Here is a 17,752-nt window from a genome sequence, read left to right as displayed (position 1 = left end):
ATATATATATATACATACACACATATATATATTCCAAGCGCATGATCATATTTTATATATATATATATATGTATACATAGAAAATATATTCATTAAATTTAATGACAAGTTGGCTGGTAGGTTATGGAATACGTGTAAAACAGGTGGTACGACTATTTACAGGATGTCGCTTTTTTATTTTCATGTATCCTCATGAGATTGTCTCCTATAATGTTATCTCGCAGTAACCGGGAATCGAAGGACGCTCGACGATTAGAGGACATACACATAACTGAAAGTTACAATAATATTTACTTTGATAACATTTAATCCAGTTCATGTTTCGTTTGAATATTTGTAAGAAAATTATTTTACAAACGAGAGTTAAAGAAATAAAAAATAAATAAATACTTTTTTCGACTATTTAACAACGATTTTAAAAGATTAATTTCGTAAATTGTGTGAAATTTGGATTTATTAAAATTTATATTTTAATTAAAATTTACAAAAGGATATGGAAAAGATAGGAATTTGGAACTTTTATATGCTAAATCTTATTAGAGCTGAATAGAGTGAAAAATAGCACGATCACGTAATGAACTCAACTGAATCTCGACTTTCAAATACATTGTAATATAATTGACTGAAAGATTACTAGTTCAAGAAAGTAACAAAACTACATTCAACTAGTTGATCGTGTATAATATAAAAGAGAAGACTGCACAATCATGTAGCCCGAGAAATTCGTACTTAAAACGATGTCATGTGAACCTCCTCCGTCAATTAATCCTCTCTTGAAACGGCAGTTTCCCGAAAAATTTTTTTGATCGAATTTTTCGGGTACCAACCGATATTTTTGGCTCAATATTGGGGATTTGCATTAGGAAAATATGATGCGTAAAGAAATTGTCCTCGAAATCGTATACAAATTAGACAATGATTAATTAATATAGTACGGATATGTATTTATGCAAATTCGTATTTTTGTATGTTCAGGTTTCCCATAAATACATGCAAATTTGCAGCCTACTAATTAATTTATTTTCTATTTGCGAATAACGACTCGAATAACTTATTCGTATTTATAAAATTCGTGATCTATTATCCGTTATTATACTTTATACTATCGTTGAACTTTTTGCTACAACATAGCCGTTGCATTTGTCCAACACTGATGTAAACATCCCAATTCTAGAAAAATACTGTAGGAGCAGGACACAAAAATTGTTTTCACAATATACAAGCAATGTGTTAGAATTCGAACGTATTTAGAACTCATATAAAGGTTAGATTCATGATACTCTAAAGGAATCAGTACTATTACGGCAGCCCAAACGAACAGGACGATAGTAAGTAAGTACTTAATTGGTGATTGTTTAATTGGTTTCCGAAATATTCATCGGTCTATCGAAATTTGTTCTTTTACTTTATTTAAAATTTAAAATGCATTGGTGTGCAAAATTAAAAGGACATTAAATTTTTATCGAAAAATTGGTGATATTTAAATTGTTATAATTTCATAACAAGAAAACATATAACGATTACGGGCTCAATCGTGAAGCCATCAAAATCCTTGATTACATTTTCCTACAGAGGTTTCTGCACTTTATAGAAGAGTGGGAGGTACAAATTCGACCGTGTAACTTCCACTTGAAGTATCACGTTGGATTATTCTAATGTCGGCGAGACACTTTTCGTTCAAAGTTCAATAAAACGTTGACAGAATATCGTACATCAACTCTACAGGGATCGTTATAAAGGGAGTCTCTAATCTTCAAATTTGTGATAACTTTGGGCATCAAAAAAGTTTGTTGATATCTCTAGAATCGGTCGAATTTGAAAAATGTTCAAAACGAAAAAGCATCTTCGCGTTCCCATTCTCTTACATGATACAGCTACCTCTGTAGGAGAAGCTAAGGATGCTGAACGTATAGGCCTTACGCTTTAAAATGAGCCCATTTGAATGATCGTTTTATGTTTGCTTATTACGAAGTTCTAACAGTTAAAATATCAGCTATTTCTCGCCGAAGATTGAGCGTATAGATATATAATGATTCATTTGAAAGTATTGGTTAGATCGAAATGTTCGTAGTAAAATTTAGGAACGATTTAAAGATATTATATTATAGAATTAGTATATCATTAAACGATATCTGCACCATTAACTTTGAAAATCAAATAAGTTATCAAAATATTCATATAATATAGTTATATGCATAGTCATAAAATTGTATAATTGCTTCGTTTTTGTCGATGTCCGAGTCATAGTATATTATGAAGTGTTCTTTTATATCCATATGATACCTATTAATAATTATTTGTTGGTAGGAATAATTTTCAACAGAATAATGAAAGTACCAGAGGTGACGGTTCAAAATCTTAGCTCGGCGTTCTTATGTATCCAGGAACACTTGCCGAAGGGGCTCATTTGCGAAGAGGTTACAATATTGTTGGATGTACACAACATCAGCTGGTCAGCGCTATGTGTCGCTACAGATGCTTTCCTTACGCCGAAAGATGCTAAGAATTGTGTCCCTTTAAAACGACTTTTGCAGACGAGCTTCGGAAAATATGGCGTAGTGAGAAGGGTACAAATTAGCATTCAGAAGCAACCGAATGGGGATGTATCGTACAAGTGGCAAGTGTTGATAGATCCACGACATCCTAGACCTAAGGCATTTGGTGTGTACATACAGGATACATTGCAGCACTATCTTGAATGCACCTCGGATCAGATACATAACTAACTGAAGCTTTTACCACCTGACGAAATTAACACAGTAGATATCAATTATATGTAAAATAATCCAGCAGCCTGATAGAGATAGTAACTTTTTATGACTATTTGGCTATAGCTGTTGTAAGTTTGACACTACAACGAATGATTTTAAAGGCTGACTAGGTAAAAATGAATATCTTAGATCATATTTTATATGACTAATTTTTTTTCACAATATGAATGCTATTTTAACGTCTTTTGCACGACAAAGATCAAGAATGAAGATATTGCGAACGTAAAGATATATTACATAATATCTTATTTTTAGTACTATTTTAATGTCTAAACTTTAATAATTTATACAATTGCTTTTTTTCATAACATAAATATTTTTTAACATTTTTTTCATAAACCGACAACGAAAAATAACAAGAATGATAGAATATTTCACATAATATTATATGGTTTTATTTCAACGACTAAAATTTATTTTAATATATAAATCGATTTCTCGTAATAATAAATCTATAGAAATGCGAGCTACCGTCGAATTAGCTAGTACATTTATGCTTATTACATTTGTAATTTTTTTGTAAACGGTTCTCTTTGGCAACTGTTTCTGAACGCATAAGTGTGCGGAGTTAAACTTAAATGAATTTTAATCATTGTAATAATATAAATTTATATTTTACAATATAAAGAAATAAATTTCGTAAATATTGTAAAATTGATAATCTAGAAAAAATAAGAATTTCGGAGTCAAGAGTACGGGATTGACGTTGTGAATAAATGTGCACAGGCACGTAAGTTTACATACATTTATTCTGTTCTCTTTATTACATATAATATATGTTTAGTTAACCCTACCATTGAAGAGAATCTATAGCTGAATAGAGTGAAAAATAGCGCGATCACGTAATGAACCGAAACGCCAAGAGACATTGCACTCACAGAAACTCGACGTCCAAATTCATCGTAACACGATTTACTGAAAGATTCAAGAAACTGGCAAAACTATTTTCAACTAATCGATCGTATAATAACATAAAGGAGAAGATCATACAAGCATGCGATTCCTGCGTAAGTTAATTCATTGCCAATATTAAAATTTTAAGGTATACTTCCTTCCAGTACAATTAACTTGGTATCTTTAGACGAATTACGTATATACCATTGCTAACAATAATCCTTGTATACTCTCAGATCATTTACTTTATATCGTTACTTTTTTTACGTAGAAATTTGATTAGTTATTAATTATACAGTTATGATTAAAATAAAAAAGTTTTTCAATCTTATAGATTCAGTATTAAAATAGATTTATTCTAATTAAATTTTAACTAAATACGAACCATCCAATGTTGGTATTATCACCTTTTATTATCTAGTCTCGTTCGTTAATTGTACGCATTTTTCATTTCATTTTAACAATCATAATTATAAATTTCTTAGCGACCGTAATTATAAAAGAAAATAACGATCCATAATGTATATATACGCAAACTATAATTATTATCATAGACATCGTTACTGTTCTCTCTCACGTTCAGTGACTACGCCTGTACGTCTGAAGGAAAATAAAATATATGATAAATGTAATATGTGCCCCACCGGACATTTCAGTCACGGACACCTGTATATCATCGTTATGCAAAACATGCGAATTGCCGATCACCAACTTCTTATTACGTCCTAAATCTAGCTTTACAGATGTTCGTCGAAGGTTCGAAACATTCGAGCTAGACGTGGAAAAATAATCTATTGTTGCAAACGTCGTATGTTAGTATTCCGCACACTCGTACGTATTTACATACATACATGTACACACGGGACACGTTCCATTCAATTGTTCCTTTCATATAGTCTAAAACTTTCGAAAATCGTGCTGCTTCGAAATTAATCGATGTCGAACAAGTAGATTAATTTTTCCATTTTTTCCTTCTTCCCACTCTCTTTGTCACTTTCTTTTTTACTGTATTCTCTTTTGATCGATTTTTCAATGATATTACACACGTATCGCGTAAAATCTAGTTGAACACAAGGAAGTGCGAAGTTGAGTATTTGAGCAATAGATCTTTTTTCTTTTTTGATTAGAATTAGTGATTTGATGGAGTGTTTCGAAGCCACGACGTTATTTTACACAGCATTCCTCTCGAAACAGCATAATTGTCGATTAATAAGTTCTTTAACTTATGTATCGAACGAAAAGAACATCGCAGCATTTATCGTCTGCGCGAATTTCTACTCACGACGGACCCACGTGTTTCAAGACACGTGGTAATTAACATCGAGATACGTCGAAATATTGCACTTTCTGTGAAAAATATTCGACAGAATCGCATTTAATGTCTTCCTCAGACTATTGTCGAAAAATCGGTAACTCGTCAACGTTTTTATCCGTCGTTTAGTTACAACGAATTTTGCTTCTTTCTTCAACAAAAGGAAAATTAAGATCACGAAAGGTATCGTTTTTCTATATATATATATATATATAGAATGCAGTCACACCTGTGCTACCTACTAAGAATAACTCTATGTCGATCCTCGCGTATATAAATACCACGTTTTGTTTTATCTTTATCCTTAATCATTCCATCGGTTGATGCAGTGAGCGGAATATAGGATATCTCTACGGTATTGCTGCTCTTGGCTCGTTTCAAAAATTTACTCGTCCTTGTTCTATTTGCACAAGATACGACACACCTGATTAACCAGAAACACGCATCGTACGACACGATCGTTCGCACATACCGTAGAATTATTATACTGAAACTCGCATTGTCCGCTTTCGTTCTCTCTCCGTTATTCTCGAAATTACGAAGTTTAAAAAAAAGAACAGAGCAACCGAACTCTTCCCCGTTCATCGATCAACAAAATTTCTATTAATTAACAGATACAAAATTTAGATCTGTTATCGTCGATTAATCAATATGATTTAATCAACGCTGTACAATTAGGAGAAAGCGATGGACGCTCGAAGTCGGATGTCGGATGATGGTTGAAGATATAACCGGAAGAAGATACTGCACTAACCAGCACGTAAATGAACCCGCGTGTTCTTCGTCGCCGATTATATCAAGCTTCTAGAATGTTTAAGTGGAAATTAGAACGTTTTTCTTTATGACGTCATAAAACATAAACGCGTGCGAGTATGCATATGAAAGTTCATCGATGGAAGAAACGATTTTTGATATCGTAAAATCACACGTTGCTAATTCCTTCATTCGCGTCGATTCTGGTACGACATTACCAGATAAAATTGGTGTGTAAAATTGGCTTTTGAAATAACGAATCCTATAAAAAGGTACGATTAGATATTAAAAAGTAGGATATTCTGGTCTATGACACGTGTTGACGTTTTAATCGTTAATGATGCTCGTTTCGCAACGACGGTACGAATATAAATTTATATCGAGGTATAAAATTACAATCTGTAAACGTTGTTTAGCGTCTTTTCTTTTTCTTTTTTTATCTTTTTTACTGACCTTGCGATTAGGCACGCTAAGTTGTTTTCTTAAGTGTAGCTTAAACGTGTGATATTATTCGGGTAAGTTAATTACAAAATTCGACGAATCTTCAAAAGATATGCACGAGAAGAAATAGTGTTCCAATTCTCTCTTATTTAATTAAATATTGGCCTTTGAAATTGAAACTGTTTATACGAGTCTTAGAATTATTCTTCTCGTATACGACGTTTTCGATTACCAAATCAAAACTTTTGGTACCTTAGACGGTAACAATTAATTGTAGGTAATTAATTTTATCACTAAAACACAGTTCTAAAATTTCTCGTAGTCCCGCGGCTACGCTTCGAGACTACGAAATTCCATCGAAAAATACAAGTATATATTACTTAGTACGATTGCAGGTTGAGTGCAGTACTAGTTTGTTCAGCGTTTCAATCACGCTAAATTCCTATAAGACTTCACCGTAAAGTCGAGGTCTCTTAAACCTTCGCTGCAGCGTCCTTTCTTTCAATTTCTCTCAAACGTGTACAATTCGCTTTCTACCTGATTATCCTTCACGCGTGTTTGCACGTTGCAATCGCGTCGTGTGATTTTCAGATCTAGTCACGTAGAAAGAGTCTGCGGTAAAATCGTGGTCTGACATTGCCGTTTGCTTTTCTCTTTTCTTATATGTCAGAACAGTACAGCAAATTTGTTCGTTACAGTTTACTTTCAATCGCGTGTTTACGAACAAACCAAAGACCGATTTAAGCATATTTCATGCGCTAGAAAAGAAAATGTTATAGTTATTTGCATCTGTATTTCCTTAACTATAGATCTTTCTTCCTCTATTTTCTACATCTCCTTCAGATTTCTCACGTCCTTGCAATCGATACCATCTAAGATCTTTAGATGTAGATCCTGCTGATACTTCGAATGAACGTAATTATTGGTTCGTTAACGTTTTATTAAAAAGGTACGCGATTTACATCCGAAAGTCTTGGTATGGTATTCGTTCACTTGACCTGTTTACTACAATTAATTAACTCGGGAGGAAGATAACTCAGTGCATATGTAATATTCGCTTTCGTTACTGCCAAAAGATATGAGTGATTAATAGAAAGGCAGCACGCGGGATATAATATTGAAATATAACGTATTGAAATTTATTTATAGCAATATTACAATATAGGTAGAAATAGAATATACTTTTTATAGTGTAAGTTTACGTATAATTACGTTATTTGTAAATTTGTTATTTCATCCCAATTAATGATGAATAAAATATCTAAAATTTGTCTGTACCAAACTTAGAAGAAGAATCTATAATATTTATAATTCATAAATTTGCTTATACAAGTTCAAGGTATATAATACAGATAGATCGTAACACTCTTACTAGTATAATAAAATGAAGTTTAATACGCACTTTTTTTTTTTTAGTAATTTTAGTATAGTTACAGTTAGTTTTGGAGATGCATGTATCTACAGTGTAAGTACACATTCATGTTATAAAAGTTTGCTACAGTGAAATAACGAGTATTTCATGTAAGATACTTTTTTCTTCTATATTTATTCATAGTTTCTTCGAATATATTTGAATATTATGGATATCGTCTTGATACATTTGGATAGAACAGAATATCATATCACGTATACGTACATTTCAAAATATTTCATTTGCAGAATATGTATAATAACTTCGAACTGATATTCTGGTACGATCTAATGTCATTTTTCGTTAACAGAACTTACAAAACAAGATAAGAGAACTAATAACTTTTTATCGATTGTTCGTAGAAATAGTTTACGTTATCGGATAGTTATCGAGAATAATCTCGCATAGTTAAATATAGCTTCTTAATGGATTACACTCTGGATAATATACATTATGTAAGATTGGAATTTATCGAATGAAAATGAATGAAAATAATACGCCAAATTAATGTAAAGTTATTAGTTCCAAACGTTTTATCAATCTTTTAACATATGTCGAATATGCCAGTTTATAAAATATTGTTAATGTAAATTTTTAGTATAACATATTAGGGGTTTAAAACGCTACGTTAATGCTTAAGCTACAAGCAGATAACAGAAAGCTTGTATTGATAATCTAAAAATAAAGTGTGCGCTTAAATTATTACAGATTCAACATAGCCCCAAGCCACCTAATCATATGTGTGAATCACATTAATAATCTGTTAATCGTTGGTTTTTACGAACTACTGTTTTAAAAGCTACTTCAGTATCTCAGTTAAAATATATTATGCTCAAAAAAAAAAAAAAAAAAACTGAAGACTTCCCTAAACAAATGAATGTATGACTGCTTCATTTATTTTCTCTATAAATTTTTTTTTTATACTAATACCTTGACTTAGCAATATCTTAAAAGATTAAGCTTCTTATTAGACATAATATATTATAATGATATACTATCCAAATAATTATTTTGTTGCCATATAAAAATATTAACTTTGTTCAAATTCTTTATTTTTCAAAATATCAACACTTTCGAAATCAAGTTGTAATTTTCACGAATAATACGTGCATTTCTACAAACTTATATTTCCCCACTTTTTTTTTTTTTTTTTTTTTAATAAAATATCTCTGCTTTATAGTTGAAAGAAGTAACAAAATTTCAAAGCAAATTTGTATTTAAAAAAAGTTTACACTACGTGCTCCTTTCTTTTTACGTTGATTATATATTTTGTTTTTGCGATTGGCAGTAACAAAAGTAATGAGAATAAAATGTAGCACCGATATTCTATACAGAAAAAGATGATATCAACAAAATTTTCGTTACACTTGCATCGCGGTGCAAAATTTTGAGAAAATTTCAACAAATACAATTGTAAATAAAATTAAAAGAAAATATTTCCAATTACAGTATTTACAATAAATATTTAAACATAATAGGAAGCTTTCTATACTTCCACTTCATATTAGAAAAACTGTACGTACATATATCCGAGTAAAAATAAAAGATTTTCAAATACAGGTAATTTAAAATAAATTCGAACAAAGCATTTGTTAAAAACAAAGCTTCCGTACAAATTAAATGACTACTTCATTTCATCATTGTTTTATTACAACTTGTATCTAAATTAAATTTAGCTATTAAAAAATAAAAATGGAGGTGGTCAATATTTAAACGAAATTATATACCATAAAAAGTGATGCAAGTGTTGATGCAAGTATCATCGGTATGTTATGACGCTTATTATGGAACGCATTTATAAACGTGGAAAAAGTTATTTAACTTGAAAATAACCACCTTGCCATTTATTAACAGTACTCGTGTTATCTTTACAGAAAATGTCGCGCATTCGCGAAGGAATAGGAGAATAACGGTGAGTCAGAAAACGCAGTATAGAAAGACCTTGTATTCGTATATAGAACACTTAAAATACTTTTTTTTAACCCTTATGTTTATATACCTCAATATAGCTATGGATACCTCTTCCATCGCTCTATATCGTGCATTCATTTCTTTCATTTACTCGCATGTTACGTCGTTTATTCGAAGAATATACTGTTTCATTATCGTTGTTAGGCGTGTGTACCAGCGGAAATTAAATAATGAATAGCGCTGTTTGGATATTTGGGCTGTAAAAGGTCAAGGAAAAACAGGCTCACGAAAAGTTAGCTACTTGGTCTCTTTAGTTTCACCTTCTTCTGTGGGGAGCTTGCTTGTAAGCGTATATTTACACCACGTCTCTTCACTTGAGGGTTGTTCTCCATAAAATTAGTTTGATCTGATGACGCTACAGATGCTGGTATAAAAATTAATATTTTATAATTTTTAATACCATTACTATAAATTACCCAGTTTGTTTCAAGAAAAAAGAATACAACTAACCTTGTTGTAACCACCTAACTTGCGTGGCTGGCCCATATCCTTTAACATTTCGTGCTGCTATTCTAAATATTATGGCCGGTGTTCGAGTAGTATCAACATAAGCGGCACTAAGGGAACTATTAGATACCGAACAAGAATTGTTTGTACCGCAATAAAATTTTGTAAATGTTAGGTTCGAATTCGACGCCGTTGTCTTTGGTTCTCCGTTATTATTTGGTGCGGTATTTGCCATTGCTATGTAGGCAGAATATTCCAAAATGGGTCCATCGTTTCTGTTAGGTGGTGGTTCCCATGAAATATGAGCACCGTCTGCCGTTTTACTAATTTTTATAGCGCTAGGTGCCCCGGGGAATCCCGGGACATATGTTCTGAACGCCGATACCTTTAATAAAAAGATGTTACATGAAGTTATATATTTTTATTTTAATTTCCGTACTTGCAATTATTTTACTTACCTCGCTCCAATCACTTTGTCCACAACTATTCACAGCAGCAATTCTAAGTTTATAAATGGTTCCCTGTTCTAAAGGAACCTTTGTTCTTCCTTCAAAAACATCCATAGTTAATGGTTGCGTTATATCTAAAGGTTCGTCATTAGGTAAGTAATAATGTTGTACAGTAAATCGTGATTCCTGTGTTACTCCTACATCATACCATTCTTCTTCTTTTTTTTCTTTTTCAGTCTACAAAAAAAACGTTAAAAATTACTCATATACGAAAAAAGTTAACTGCAAATTGTAATCTAAGATATGCACTTTTACCTGTTCAGCCTTTATTTTTATTGGTTGTTCTGCCGAAACTAAGGCAGCTGTAGCCAACGTAGTTAATGCCGTGGAATCATCTCCATTTTCTGTTCTAGTACCATTCATCTTTTCTTGTTTCAAACTTTCTTTTTTGATAGGTTCGTCTTTTATTTCCACTTTCATTGGAATTACTGGTTTTTTAATATCCATTTCCTTCTCAAGAAGATTAATACTATTGACGGATGATGCTGGCGGTTCAGGAATCTTTGCTTGTTTCATTGGCTCATCAGGTTGTTCTAATTTTATTTGCATGATGGATGTTGTAATTGGAATATTAACAGTGGTAGAAGTCGAACAAGAATCTGTAACCATTGGTTCATCGTTATCCTCTAATGTTTCCATTGGAGTTGCTTCAGGAAGATCCATTGGTGGCTCCACAGCCTCATCTTTAATTTTTTCTAAAACTTGAGTTTCTTCTTGAGAGAGTTGTGATAAACTATCTTCAGGTGATAAATGTTCAGGAACAGATGGTTTCTCGGACTCAGAAGCATATGTATCTACTGCCATTAATTTTATATCATTATTTTCCATCTGTTCACTTTCATCATTTTCTGGCAGTTCCATAGCATCTGGCATGGATGCTTCCTCTGATGAAGCTTCTATTGGATCTTGCATACTAGAAATTTCAGGTTTTATTTGTGCTTCTTCAACTGATGCATCATTCATATCTTGCATATCAGTTTCATTTGCTGGTTCTGGTTCATTAGAAACTTCAATAGGTATGTCATTTTCGTCTGGCTGAGCATCAATGGAAGGTTCTGGATCTATTGGAATATCTTCTGCAGCGCTTGTAGAAACAGGAAGTTCGGATGCTCCTTCTGACAAAGTTTCTGGATCTTTTATAGAAGACTCGTCCATATGAACAGCTTCCACTGGTGCTGCATCTGTATCTTGCTCCATACTTACGGAGTCTGCAACTTGTGAATCTTCTTGATTCTCTAACACCGGATCTTCCGCCAAATCAATTTTATCGTTCTCTTCGTCATCATCAGACAGAAGAAGATCTGCTGGACCATCAACTTGAGGAATTAAAAAGTTACCATCTCTATCAATTTGCATTGATTCACCAGCTCCCATTTGAGAAACCAAAGCAGCTGCTGTGGTAGTTTCATCACCATTACAACTTTCTTCCATTTTACCATCTCCTGCTCCACCATCATCTGTAGATACCATGAATGAAAGATCACCAGAAGGTTCTTGAACTGGATCTATTAAACCTGCTTCTGCAGCTAATGCAGCCAATGCTGCATCAGTGGTGGCAGGACCATCAGATGTAGATGCCAATGAAGCTGATGGTTGTTTTTGTGATGGGACAAATAACATTTTACTTGTATCTATTGTCTCTGATGCACTTGAAGTAGTCACCATTGTGCTACTTGTAGGCATGAGAGTAACCGTTTTTGCACCTATTCCTCCAGACATTTGTAATGTTACAGGCTTACCAGATACTGTGACAGTCTCTGGCGTTTTCTGCATTTGTGGCATGGTAACAATCTGACTCTTTCCAGGATTAAAGATAGCTTGTGGGCTTCCTTTAGTTGTAATAGTTACCGTTTTTGGAACACCACCTTGGCCTGGAACTGTAATAGTAATCGGTTTTCCAGTAGTGCCACCGCCCATTGCACCAGATGACACAACGATCATCTTTACTCCTTGTTGATTTGTTACGTGATTAGTAGCTGATAAGGGTAAAACATTTACGGGTGTGGTAATATTACCCGTTTGTCCACTGCCAGCTTGGGATGTAGTTACGGCTTGTATAGTTCTTAAATTAGATCCCGTTGTAACTACTATTATTTGATTACGGCCAACTAATCCACCATTACCACCAGGTTTGGTAATCATTATCGTTTGTTTACCACTAATATTTTGCCCTTTGCTCATTGCAACGATGTTAGATGTTTTCATAGTTGTAAGAATCTTAGATCCCTGTACAGTATTCGGATTTACTAATCTCAATATTTTAGCCCCCTGATTAAGTGGCTTTGCACCTGTTGCTTGAACAGTCTTTCCTGGGATGAGGCTTACTTTAGGCACAGTTGCTACCATCGCTTGTGCTGTTTTAAGAAGATGTACTATCTGGGGTTGACCAGATATATTTTGCCCTGGTTTTTGTAGGATAATTTGTTTACTTTGTTGTGGTGAAGCAGTTCTCAATACTGTTGCTCCAGGGGCAGCGAAACGTATTTGTTGGCCTGGTTGTACATTTTTCATCCTAATTGTATTAGCTGTAGTTTGTGGAAGAATTGGTACATTGTTCATGCTTATTTTTGGCGTAGCAGCAGCTGCTGCTGCTAAGGCAGCAATTCCTGACATAGCAGCTGGTGTTTGGCCTGCCACTGTAGTATTAGAAGTTGGAGCTTGTTCAGTAGCAGTAGTTGCTGTTGGCGTCGTTGTAACTAAGGGAGAACGAATTCTGATAAGATTTCCGGCTACTCTTGGTGTCAATGGACTTGATGGTTTTGTTACGCTTTGTGATGGTACTGGTTTTTGAACTGGGCTTTGCACAGTTGACTGAACTCGGACCGGAGTTTGTGGAGGTATGGACGGTCTAATAGTGGTTGGAGTATGTGGAAGCTCAGGAGCAGCAGTAACAGGTGAAGATGTAGCAGAATCAGTTGCAAGAGTAACCATTGCCGATGTCGTGGTGGGTGTTGCTGTGTTCGCTGGAGTGCTGACTGTAGGAAATGTTCCAGTTGTCGCTGAAGGTTTACATTTTTGTATTTGCAATATGTAGTACTGTGCAGATGGCACTGGTGTCCATTGAATTTCCAGTGCTTGCAAACTAGCCCTAACTAAATTCAGTTTCGATGGTGCAGATGGTTTACCGACTTCGAGGTACCATAAATCTTTACAACAAACCTGAGGATAAAAATAAATCATATTTTATAACAGGTAAAAGCATTCTCGAATTGAGAATAAATTATAAGGACTAACCCTAACCTGATTGTTCCAAGCTTTGCGATATCCATCTCGACCAGACCATACATAAAGTTTATTATGCATTCCAATCGCACAGTGACCAGCACGTGCACGAGGAACATTTTCCTCCAAAGTATCAACCGTTAACTGTTCCCATGTCCAAGTTTCTAAAATAATGTTGTCAATTACGAAATCATGCATGAACAAATATAACATCAACTTACCTATATTTAAACAAGCCAACGTGTTTGTGCATTTCCACTCTTTTTCATGTGTTGCAACTTTAACATCATCAACAACAAGTGGTACCCATCCTCCAAAAACGTACATTCGATGACCAATTAAAGTGGCAGTATGAAGAGAACGGGGTAATGGAATAGGTCCATGAACCACTGGTTTGTGCCAAGTCATTGAATCAACATCAAGATACCATAAATCACCCAAACGACAGCCACTCATACCACCATAAATCACTAAACAGGTTTTTCCTGTCTTACTATCAGTATAAGACACTCCAGTATGAGACTCTCTAGGTGGTGGTGCATGCCCATTTGTTTGTGGTACATCCCAAACTGTTCCTCCATTAGGAAGTAGTTCAAGGGTATATAGGTCATTTAAATATCTTGGTATATTATTCTTATGATCCTCACTATCATTAGCCAATCCTCCAAAAAGAAAGACTCTATTACCAATAAGGGTGAAACTATGTCCTAATCTAGGACATGGTGGAGAATCATTTTCCGGTGGTCTGGGTCTCAATTTTTTCCATTCCCATCTAACTGCTTGAAGTTCATAAAGCTCATCTGAATACTTTCCATATTCAACCATACCACCAAAAACCAAAATACGACTTCCATCAACAACAAATCCATATGCAGCACAGCCAGGTGGAATATCACCTTTTGTCGATGGTACAAACCATTGATTAGTTGCTGCAAAAAGTAATAATGTGTATAAGTAAGAAAAAATTTTTCAATGCATGATATACATTTGTAATGAATTAAAAAATCTTTAATTATTTGAATATGTTACAGAAATTTACATAATTTTTATTTGTAAACAAAACTTTTTAATAAATTTATAGAATGATATTAATCAACTTAAAAACTAAGAAATAATATTAAATTTATTAAATATTTATAATATAAAAAATCTTATATTTATATGTTTAGAATTCCACTTTTATTAAGGTATATTATTATATTTATTATCTTTATATCATATAAGTAACTTGAATAGTATTACTAAGGGAAACATTTCAAAATTAAGTACAAAATATTCGTTACAGTACGCATGCGTATAATTGTTGGCAACATAGTAAAAGAAAAGCTATACGCATTCATGATATGGTAAAGATGTGAAAACCTAAAATGAAAGAGTGGGAGGAGAAATAGGAACAGAAAGAAAAAAGAAAAGGAAGGATGAAGCGTGAACGTGGAATGACGGGAAACGCGGCGCGTTGCATATCGTGGTGGGGCGTATAAGACAGCAATGGCCGCTCCCGTGCGTATAAACATGAAAAATGACAGATCGCACTAATTCTACGCATGAAATTAACCCAATGTCTAACAAACAAGACTTATAAAGACACGTATAGTAAAGGTACATTTAATGTATATGGAACATATGATAATAAGACATCTGACATAAACAAAATTCATGGTTTTCACGATGATCCGGCCGGTGACCGTTTTGTCAATGTATGCCGCCATCTTGGATCGCGGGAATCATCAAGAACGGCGCGAAAGACGCACAGCAAGGAAGCAACTTACTCGTATTATAGACATGAAGCTCGTCAACAATACCCTCATTTCCACCGCCGAAAACGACCATAAGGTCCTTAAGAGCAACTGCCCTGTGTCCATGCCTAGGTCTTGGCTGGGGTCCGGACGGATTTGTGATCCGCTTCCACTTTAGCATGGGTGCCGCCATGATGACCATCGATCACATCATTTTTTCATACCGCGCAGCTATGCACCCACCGTGTTACCCCTAGAGCAGTGCAACGCCCGATGGTTTCTATGATAGTGTGTCCTTTTCTTCAAACTTTTCTATCTTCGATGTCCACGATACAACAATTTGGATAACTTCGAAGGTTCACACACCCAACGAGAACTTACTACTTCTTGATATTCTTAGCACTGTCAATATCGCACGTCTTGATTATAACCTACCTTCGGCTATTGTTCTTTATTAATTAATTTGACTTAACAAAATGGTCCATACAAATATAAAGTCAGATGAATTTTTTTCGGTGGGAATCATGAAAATTCTACGCGATTTAGAAGACGTCTGTAACGTAACACGTATACACAGAACGCACACCGTGTATTTACGTTCACGATGTTTACGGCACTGATTTCATGTCTTCTAGTGTGCTCACTCAGTATTCATCAATGATCCACCCCCGAATATATTTTTCATGCCACTAAATTATTATTATAGTTAAATAATGATTTTTTAATGTTATATTTTAATCTAAATCTATTCTGTACAGTTTCTTATAATATTTGTAAAATAAGTTTATCTGTTCGTTACTTTTAAAGATTTTACAAACCAACAAAAAATGACGCAACAAAAAAATTCCCTATGTATCCAGATTTCCCTAGATAATCATAATACAAATTTGTTAAATATGATAACTATGTGATAAGAAATTTGTAATATTTACTGTAAGAATATATTACCGTTCATAATTTTGTGATTCGTACAAGCGAACACTATATATTTAATGTACTATTGTATGAAATTTGTCTTACAATTGCATACATTACCAGATACGACTAGAGAGATCGTCGATGTAATGTTAAAAAAGTCAGCCAAAAAAAGCTCGCTAGGAATATAGGCTCCTAGCGGCCAGCGGCTAAACTATACGCATATTTCTTCTTCGGTGATCTTGGTAGGAGAAACATGCGTATTCACGACGAGAGGGGAAATGTGCATTCCTACCACACATCAGCGAAGGATAAGGCTAACAAAAAATAAACATTTCTTAAAAGTTTAATGAAATATTAGAAATAAATTGCTTTTTTGCATTGATTACAGAAACAACAATCAGGATGATCATAGAATAACAAGCAATCAGCAGCAACCATCTTCTTGGAGATGATTATTGTAAAATAATTATATAAAATGTATTTAAACAGATTTTCCATAAATCAGAGTAGTTTAACAGCATTTTACAATGTTGTTACTTATCGTTTTCATTATCCAATCACATAAAAATTAAAAAATGAAATCAGGAAAGAATTAAGAACACACGAAATTTAAAGAGGAATAGTACAAAAAAAGATAGCAAAACAACTTTGAAAATTTCGAGAAATGATCTCAAATTTCAAGAATTATCGAGATAATATCATCTCACAAGATTATATTCTTCTGAAACAAAACCTATATCTTGAGGAAAAATTCTTTCGAGGCGCCAAAATTTTCAATTTCGAAAAGCTCTTAAATGTAGTTAAAACCGCTATTTTCATATGAAAATGACGATCAAAATCTTATAAGTGTTCGTGGTATAGCACAACGTTTTGTCATTCGTTTTCGAATTGCCACTAGGTGCCTGCATATGCACGTTTCTCCTACTATTAATGCTGGAGGAAGAAATGTGCGTATAATTGGGCTGTTTCACCACTAGAGTCGGTAATTTGTGGAACACGTTTGGCTGAATTTCTTCCATGAACATCGGCAGTCACCCTACTCATTTCTGACATTACCAACAAGCATTTATTTGAGGATTTTACACACATTGTCCAATAAAATGATTCTTTTAACAAGATTTAGCTATTGCTTGTATGCCTTAAATATAATCATTAATATTATTGAAGTTACAGCATTGTACAAAATAACTGATATATTCTCTTCATCATTCAACCATAATTGCTCAATATAATGTGAATTATACTCTAATTCAGAACTAAATTGCTTGTATCTCCCTTTATAAAAATAACATAAAAAGCAATCGAGTAAAAACCTTTCTAGTTATTACTTTTATTGCATATTTTTAAAATATAATTTACATGTCCAC

At 33.6% G+C, this 17,752-nt stretch overlaps 1 protein-coding gene and 1 long non-coding RNA gene across 3 annotated transcripts; one reads left to right on the top strand and one right to left on the bottom strand.

Moving 5' to 3' along the window:
- Nucleotides 1–4: 4 nt before the first annotated feature.
- Nucleotides 5–3,516, top strand: LOC100650474. The gene is made up of 2 exons (XR_007226232.1): nt 5–1,332; nt 2,308–3,516. It is a non-coding gene; the product is annotated as an uncharacterized LOC100650474 (long non-coding RNA).
- Nucleotides 3,503–16,193, bottom strand: LOC100650355 (host cell factor). 2 transcript variants are annotated; one of them, XM_048411609.1, is made up of 7 exons: nt 15,501–16,193; nt 13,953–14,660; nt 13,744–13,895; nt 10,765–13,668; nt 10,459–10,686; nt 10,004–10,385; nt 3,503–9,917 (listed from the first exon to the last, which is right to left on the bottom strand). In XM_048411609.1, exons 1-7 carry the CDS (start codon nt 15,667–15,669, stop codon nt 9,787–9,789), a joined length of 4,674 nt encoding a protein of 1,557 aa, XP_048267566.1. In that variant the 5' UTR covers nt 15,670–16,193; the 3' UTR covers nt 3,503–9,786. The 2 variants fall into 2 exon arrangements, with proteins under 2 accessions (XP_048267566.1, XP_048267577.1); XM_048411620.1 differs by having other exon boundaries at nt 13,750–13,895; nt 15,501–16,190.
- Between the last annotated feature and the right edge of the window lie 1,559 nt (nt 16,194–17,752).

The sequence above is a fragment of the Bombus terrestris genome, chromosome 2 (assembly GCF_910591885.1).
Source record: "Bombus terrestris chromosome 2, iyBomTerr1.2, whole genome shotgun sequence".
NCBI classification, from domain to species: domain Eukaryota; kingdom Metazoa; phylum Arthropoda; class Insecta; order Hymenoptera; family Apidae; genus Bombus; species Bombus terrestris.
Note: the sequence above shows the minus strand (reverse complement) of the source record. Positions and strands in the feature narration are given on the sequence as shown.

Bases quoted from the DNA above. Each gene is read 5' to 3' on its own strand.
- LOC100650355 (XM_048411609.1), bottom strand. From the start codon at position 15,669: ATGGTCATCATGGCGGCACCCATGCTAAAGTGGAAGCGGATCACAAAT. The intron at 10,687-10,764 runs GTAAAAGTGCAT...TTTTTTTTGTAG, and splicing joins TAAAAATAAAGGCTGAACAG to ACTGAAAAAGAAAAAAAAGA. The intron at 10,386-10,458 runs GTAAGTAAAATA...TTTTTATTAAAG, and splicing joins GACAAAGTGATTGGAGCGAG to GTATCGGCGTTCAGAACATA.